This window comes from Arachis ipaensis, chromosome B03, assembly GCF_000816755.2.
Source record: "Arachis ipaensis cultivar K30076 chromosome B03, Araip1.1, whole genome shotgun sequence".
Classification (NCBI taxonomy): Eukaryota; Viridiplantae; Streptophyta; class Magnoliopsida; order Fabales; family Fabaceae; genus Arachis; species Arachis ipaensis.
Genome location: NC_029787.2, coordinates 13,252,324 through 13,260,130, shown reverse-complemented (window position 1 = coordinate 13,260,130; position 7,807 = coordinate 13,252,324). Strand labels below are relative to the sequence as shown.

Genomic DNA, 7,807 nt, shown 5'->3' with positions numbered 1-7,807 from the left:
TCATATTGTATGTTAATGGATCTTCTACCATATTTTCTAATGGAGTTACATCATTTAGTTCATTCATTTTAACTTTTTTTATGTTTTTTTGCTACCAGATCTTTTTTATCCGGTGACCGCTTCTCTAGGTCGACAACAAGGTTCTCAGGGTTTATAGAAATTTTTTTTTTGTTTGTTTAAATTTAAAGTTTAACACTATATTTGGATATAAGAAAGAAAATAGGAAGAAAGAAAATAAAAAGAAAGAAAATAAGAGGAGATAAAATAAAAAGAAAAGTAGAATTATTGTGTGTCGTTTGGATGCATACTAAAATTTTTTTTATTTTTTTTTAACATTTAAACAAAAAAAATTTCACTTATTTTTTTTTATTATTTTTTTTAATTTTCTCTTAAACCAAATATAGTGTAACAGTATACTATATTGGAAAAAAAGGTGCATTGCAAATTTGCAATACATAAAATCATTAATGATGATTGAGGTCTTATTACCCGTCGTTCATATTATTGGGTTTGGCAAAATGAAGCAATCACCTGCTTCCAATCCAACTGTTACTATTACTGAGAATACTAACCTTGAAAATGGAAATTAACAAGAAGAAAAAGGAAAAAAAAGAAAGAAAAATTATTAAATAAACATGGCATGAAACAGAAGGCGGTAAACGTGTCACCTCATGAGTGTTACACCAAACACACAGGATTGTGATTCCACTGCATGCGATCCCACCCCGTCAACCAAACAGAACACACTAGTACAAAGTACAAACAAGTCAAGTGCGCCTCTTTTTATATTTCGTGATTGTTATCAACTTATCATGTCTAAAATTATTGTCTAATTTATTAAAAAAAATTAAAATTTAATTTTTAATTTTAAAAATATAAAAATAAATCATTTTAAATATTTAATTTTATTTCAAAAAAATTGTACAAAAATTTAGCACCAAATTATAAATCATAAAATTCACTCTATATTTTTTCAAAAACCCCACTATCCTGCGCCGGGTAAGCGTAATGCGCACCCACTACTATTTACCGTTTACCCTTTTCCCTAACACGCACGACGAGTGCGCTCTACGCACCTTGCGTGTCCAAGTCCAACTCTTTCTCATCTCTAGTTAAACACCGTTGACTACAATAAATCTCACACTTTTCCCATTTTTTCTATTTTCTTAACATTTTCGTTTTTCAAAATTTTTCTTCATATACTATGACCGCACCGCCACTCGCCGGAAAATCTTCGCCGGTGTATTTTTCGACTTCCGCTTCTCTCTTCGATAACGTCCTTTAGCTTTCGGTACTGTTCTCTGTCTTCTGCACATATCTTCTTCCCCGCTTCTAGCTTATTGCATTTTGGCCGTGTCTGAAACTTAGGGTTCCTGGAACCCTAGACGCCGCTTCCGGAACTTCTCCATGACATTCGGAGTGAGATTTTGGAGTTTTTCAGCTGATTAGGTTGGATTGGTGGCTGCATCTTGTTGTTCTCTGTTTCTGTGATTTTTTTTTTTCAATTCTGTTTACGGAAGTTCTTGAGAATGAAGCGATTGAGGTCAAGCGAAGATCTCCACTCGTACGGTGACAAGAATGGCTGCAAGGATTCGAATCTGAACCGGTCATTTTCGTCGTCGCAGCGAAGCTTCTACTATAAGCCTGACAGTGCACCGCGGAAAGGCTCGCTATCTTCGTCATCGTCTTCTCGCCATGACAGAGATCGAGCGTTGGATGAGGATCGGGAGGGTTCAAGGTTGGTTCGGAAGCGATCGGAACATGATTTCGACGGTTTCGATCGGAGGAAGGGGTTTGATCGGTACAGAGACGGTGGCGGTTACGGCGGCGGTGGAGGAGGAGATAGAAGTTTGATTCACCGGTCAGAGAGCTTCTGCGGAGGTTCGAGGAGGGAGTTTCCGAAGGGGTTCCGGTCGGAGAGGGACCGGCCGAGGAGGGAAGGCAGCGTGTCTTCGTGGCGGAGAGGGTTGAAGGATTTTGATGAGAACGGTGGCGGAAGCAGAGGGAGTAGTAGAGTTTCTTCGACGGCAGAGGAGAGGGTGGTAAGGTCGCCGAAGGGTTTGAGGGATGTGAAGTCGCCGACATGGTCGAAAGACTCCGAAAGTGAGCAATCGAAGAAGAGGTCTTCGTCTCCGAGAGTATCGCTGAGAGATGACAAGTCCAAGTCCAAGTCTAAGTCACCAACTTGGTCCAAGGACTCAGAAAGTGAGCAATCAAAAAGTTGTGAGCGGTCCAAGAGTGTTGAGCAGTTTAAGAGCGTTGAGCAGTCTAAGAATGTTGAGCAACCCAAGAGCGTTGAGCAGTCGAAGAGCATTGAGGTGAAGAAAACCGAGGAGTTGCAGGTTCAGAGTGGAAGCAGCAGTGAAATGGAAGAAGGGGAGTTAGAACCTGAGCCTGCTCCTGCTCCTGTTCCTCAGGCTGAACCAGAGGCGGCTCTCAAAGTTGCTTCTGAAAGTGAAGAACGCAAGGATTCTGCCCTTTTGGAGAATGCTGAGAAGGAAGTCATGAACGAATGTGAGGTCAATGCTACAAAGGCTGCAAAGGGCGATACACAATTATACGAGGAAAAACCTAATATGGACATTGATTCTGAGGTGAAAAATGCAGAAAAGGAAGCCGATAAGGTGCAAGATGTTCAAGACAATCCTGCGAAGGATGTTCCTGTTGCTAATACTGAAGTCAAACTGGCTCGTGATGTTGTTAATAGAAAAGAGGAGTGTTTGAAGGCTGACGATTCTGAGTGCAAGGAGGAAACAAAGAAGGATGCATATTTGGCGATGTCTGTGGTTAACGAAGAGGAGCAGAAACAGGACAAGGGTGTGGATTTAAAAGCTAGCGCAGGTCTTGACAAACCAGAGTTAAATGATGAAGTCTCAAAAGAGAATGAAGCTCCAAAAGAAGTGAATAGGGAATTCATGGCGGAGGGTGTGGCCAACAACATCAAGGATAAAGGGAAAAGCGTCTCTGTTACCCCAACTAATGTTGCCCATTCTTCAGAAGATGGCTTGTGGACTGATAGAGGATCAAGAGATCTTGCCACATGCTCTGCTGATGTTATGGACGGCCCTAGCACCAGAGGATTCGAGTTGTTTTCTAGATCTCCTGTCAGAAAACCGGAGAAAAAGGAGCAGTCAGGTCTCAGCAAGAAGGATGATGGTCTTGGAATGGAGCAGCTTGATCTTTCTCTTAGCTTACCAAATGTTCTGTTACCTATTGGTTCTCATGAGATGGCAACGCAAGCCCCTGGATCCCCCAGTCAAGCTCGGAGTGTGCAGTCATTAAGTACTACATTTTGTACCAACTCAGATGGTTTTACTGCATCAATGTCTTTTTCAGGCTCCCAATCTCTCTACCACAATCCAAGCTGTTCTCTAACAAAAAATGTAGTTGACTATGAACAATCTGTTGGCAGCCGCCCCTTATTTCAGGGAATTGATTGGCAAAGCCTATCTCAGAATGATCCCAAACATAAAGAAGTTCCTTATAGCAAGATAACTTCTGCAAATGGAAATGGTTCATTTTACCAATCTCAAGCATCATGGGGTGTTTTAGATGGTCAAGTTGTGAAGGGTCAACAATCTAGGGTCCTAGAAGGAAGCTCAAAAATGGGCAGCGGACTTGACAGGCAATTGAGTTTTCAGAAGCAGTTTTCGGGACAGTCAAGACGCCATGATGATGTTAGATCTCCTACACACAGTGCTGGGTCTCATGACATTGGGTCAAATTATAGTCGTGAGAAAAAGGGGGAAGCCAAGGATAGGAGTAGTGGTAGTTTGTATCGAACTACTAGCCAAAAGGAGCAAGAACAAATTCTGATGGGTGGAATTGACTTTGTTGAGACTATCATTGCAAAACTGGTTTCTGAACCAGTGAATGCGACGACTCGAAAGTTTCATGAAATGGGAGGACAGCCTGTAGCGTTTCTGAAGGAGGGCATTAGGGAAATCATGCTTAATCCAGATAAGCACGGGCAAATACTTGCTTTCCAAAAAGTTCTGCAGAATAGGTCTGACATAACCTTGGATGTCTTACTAAAGTGTCATCGAGTACAACTGGAAATTTTGGTTGCTTTAAAAACTGGTTTAACCCATTATCTTCACGTAGACAACAGCATTCCATCTTCTGATTTAGCTCAAGTTTTTCTGAACCTAAGATGTAGGAATCTTTCATGTCGAAGCCAATTGCCTGTGGATGAATGCGATTGCAAGGTTTGTACACAGAAGAGTGGTTTTTGCAGGGAATGCATGTGTCTGGTGTGTTCTAAGTTTGACAACGCATCAAATACATGTAGTTGGGTTGGGTGTGATGTTTGCCTTCACTGGTGTCATACTGATTGTGGGTTACGGGAGTCTTATATTAGAAATGGTCACAGTACTACTGGGACAAGAGGAATGACAGAGATGCAGTTTCATTGTATTGCTTGTGATCACCCGTCTGAGATGTTTGGCTTTGTCAAGGAGGTGTTTCAAAATTTTGCAAAAGATTGGCCAGTTGAAACCCTCTGCAAGGAGCTTGAATATGTGAAGAGAATTTTTAATGCCAGCAAGGACATGAGAGGGAGACAACTGCATGAGATTGCAGATCAAATGCTACCAAGGCTGGTAAACAAGTCGAACCTTCCTGAGGTTTTGAGGCACGTAATGTCTTTCCTTGTTGGTGAGTAACATATTTCTTGATAATTATATTATTGATAAATTACAACGCTTTGTTATTTCAATACTTTTAGCTGAATTCTACACTGTATATTGGTAAAATTTCCACAAGAACATATGGATAAATCTTATAATACTGAGTTATATTTGCTGTCTGAATGACATACACGAAAAGGTTTTGGTTGTCAGATTTGAGTGAATTCTGAAAACTTGAGAACGTGATGAATCTGAGTATGATAATTTGTTTTGCTGCAGTGTGTCATTCTGTTATACACTTAGATCTGTATTTTATGTGATTTGAACTCTTCATGAATTTAAGTCGAAGGCAGGAAATCTAATACTGCAGTTTTTCGTATTTGTATCATGCCTAATTGCCTATAAAGCATACTATTTCAGATCTCAGATTGTGCTATTTCCTAAGTTTGATTTTATTTTTTCATGTTTAAATTCCTAGTGCTTTCAAGCTAAATTGTGTTTGCATCTTTTTACCCTACATGTCCATATTTCAGATGGGGATTCTTCCAAATTAGCCATGGCTACAAACTTATCTGGGAAGGAACGAAGTAAGGAAATCAAAGGGGTAGCTGGGCCAAGCCAGGAAGCTTCTTGGCTGAAATCTACTTATTCGGAGAAGAAACCTGTGTTAGAAAGGCCAGCAAACATCCTTACCAGCTTTGATCAAAATGATAAAAGGACTCTGGCGCCTGAGCTGCAAATGAGTATTGTCCCAAAAGACTTCTGTTTTGATGAATTGGAGAGTGTAGTTAAAATCAAACAAGCAGAGGCTAAAATGTTTCAGTCACGTGCTGATGATGCAAGAAGAGAAGCTGAAGGGTTGAAACGTATTGCCCTTGCAAAGAGTGAGAAAATTGATGAAGAGTATACTCAGCGAATTGCGAAGCTGCGACTGGGTGAGACAGAGGAAATGCGTAGGCAGAAACTCGAAGAACTTCAAGCATTAGAACGGGCACATCTGGAGTATTTCAACATGAAAAGGAGAATGGAGGCAGACATTAAAGATCTTTTATCTAAAATGGAAGCTACTAAAAGGAGTCTTGCCCTGTGAAGCTGACAACACTCTAGAATAGTTCTTTCAGGTAAATGTAATCTTCCATCTTATAATTTGTAGGTTTCAATTCCATCTTAATGTTATGAGTTACTGTAGTTTCTGATCCATAGATTGATGTATCTATCTGCTGTTGTAGTTCATTTGGGATTCAAGCTGCTAACCAAGATCTTGTACAGAGATTCCAACAGTTAATTACTCTTATTAAACAATTGGAATTACAAAAGCTATTTAAACTAGATTACTATTAAAACACCCTTGCAAGAATTCCCACTATTTGGCTGCATTTGCTAGGCAGAATTTTTCTACTGACTCACAAGAGGAAAAGGATAAACTTAGCTACATATTGCGCTTTAAAAGTTTGCCTAGAGTCGAGACCTTAATCTTCGGTGTGTTGTTTTTATCTCAAATACTCCACGAAACTTCTCAGAGGGTTTTTTACTGTTTTATTTCATGTGTTGGTCTATCGTAATGCTCACTGTTTATCATTACAATTTTTATGCCAGTTTGAATTTTGAGAGGAAACTATTATTTCTACTTATGAAAGTTTTAAACGCTGACAAAGTTCCTCACGAAAAAAAGAAATTGAAGTTCTACCAATGAAAGATGAGTTTCGTAGGACAAAATTTTTCAAATACTAAAAAATTACCTAAAAATTCTAAATTACTCTTCTTCCAACCTCAGTTAACCTCACTAATTATTTCCAATCACCAATGCAAGTACAAGCAACACAAATTATTTTTCTTCTGAGCAAAACTCAACAACTTGATTGTTTTGTTTACCTCCTTGATTCTGATGATTGTTCCCTCATCCCTTCTTTCCTCCATTATTGCCCTGAACTTGGAACAGCCGGCTGGCCCACCACCACTGCCACTGCCTTGCTTTTCGTTACCTCCTTCACTACCACTGCCACCACCCCCACCCTTGGGAGCATTTGTGAACTGTGGATGGTTCCCATTCAGTTCACCATCATGGGGCTTGGGGGCTGCTTCATCTTGTTGGGAGGAGGAGGCGTGTCTATGTCATTGTCAAATCTATCGTCGTCATAGTCCTCATCATCCTCATCAAACACATGGTCTACTTCGTCATCGATGAAATCCTTGAAAAGAGCAAAGGCAAAGTTGAGATCAAACACATGGTCTACTTCGTCATCGATGAAATCCTTGAAAAGAACAAAGGCAAAGTTGAGATTTGGGAGAGTGGATGTTGATGTTTGGAGAGTGAGACAGTGAGGTGATAGGGATTAAAAGGAACAAATGGATCAAGATAATTAGAGTTAAAAAAACAGATAATTTAAAGTTTTTAGGTGATTTTTTAGTATTTAGATAATTTTATCGTTCAAAATTCATTATAAGTATAATTTTAATTTTTTTGGGTAGATTTATCAATGTTTAAAATTTTTATACGTAAAAATGGTAGTTAACTCAACCTAGAGTTTCATTTGCTAAGCTTTTGGTTTCAAAATGGAAAGGAAAGGTGGGTCATTTCTCTTGTGTTGGATAATGTATTTAGAATCAAATACTATTTGTACACTAAAATAAGTTATTAGTGTATTTGTGTATAAATTCATGCCAATGAATTATAACTAAAATGACATAATTTCTTTAATATTTATTTAAGAGGTTATAGGTTTGAGTCTCCTTATCTTTATCTTTGACAAAAAAAAAAATACATGTAATTTAATTTATTTTTAATATATATTTATATTTCAATATATATTTTATACTAAAGACTAAATACACGTAGTATAATTGATTTAGGATAATTAACTATTTATTATATGTTGGCATCAATATAACAACCGGTAATTAAGATGAAAGTTACAATGTATCGATGCTAAATTGATGATGCATACAATAATAAAAGGAATAAAAAGGAGAGAAAAGAAGTAAAAATTTAAATACAGTTGTTTTATGTAAAATTATTAATTAAAAATGATTAGATAATTCGGTAAAAATTTTAAAACTAATAATTTAAATGCGTTAGTTTATGGACAGATCTTATCAACTAATCAATCACATGGACAAGAGGAATCAGGCATAATAATTTGAGCTCTTTATTATGAATAAATATATAATATGAATATATA

At 38.1% G+C, this 7,807-nt stretch overlaps 2 protein-coding genes across 4 annotated transcripts in view; one reads left to right on the top strand and one right to left on the bottom strand.

Moving 5' to 3' along the window:
- On the top strand, positions 1,131–6,809 carry LOC107629691 (protein OBERON 4). Of its 3 annotated transcripts, none has more exons than XM_016332545.2 (3): positions 1,131–4,656; positions 5,162–5,749; positions 6,568–6,809. In XM_016332545.2, the coding sequence occupies exons 1-2, from the start codon at positions 1,530–1,532 to the stop codon at positions 5,716–5,718; spliced, it is 3,684 nt and encodes a 1,227-aa protein (XP_016188031.1). In that variant the 5' UTR covers positions 1,131–1,529; the 3' UTR covers positions 5,719–5,749; positions 6,568–6,809. The 3 variants fall into 3 exon arrangements, with proteins under 3 accessions (XP_016188031.1, XP_016188030.1, XP_016188029.1); XM_016332544.2 differs by lacking the exon at positions 6,568–6,809 and adding an exon at positions 5,858–6,164; XM_016332543.2 differs by lacking the exon at positions 6,568–6,809 and having other exon boundaries at positions 5,162–6,075.
- LOC110269972 (heavy metal-associated isoprenylated plant protein 33-like) overlaps positions 6,651–7,807 on the bottom strand; it is a 1,650-nt gene continuing 493 nt past the window's right edge. Inside the window, exon 2 of the mRNA XM_021118198.1 lies at positions 6,651–6,880. Within this exon, the coding sequence (XP_020973857.1) occupies positions 6,677–6,880 (204 nt within the window). The 3' untranslated portion in view covers positions 6,651–6,676. The remainder of the gene's footprint in view (positions 6,881–7,807) is intronic.

What these genes read in the sequence shown, in the direction of transcription:
- LOC107629691 (XM_016332545.2), top strand. Translation starts at nt 1,530, where the DNA reads ATGAAGCGATTGAGGTCAAGCGAAGATCTCCACTCGTACGGTGACAAG. An exon ending in CGTAATGTCTTTCCTTGTTG is followed by an intron (nt 4,657 to 5,161) that starts GTGAGTAACATA and finishes TCCATATTTCAG; the next exon opens with ATGGGGATTCTTCCAAATTA.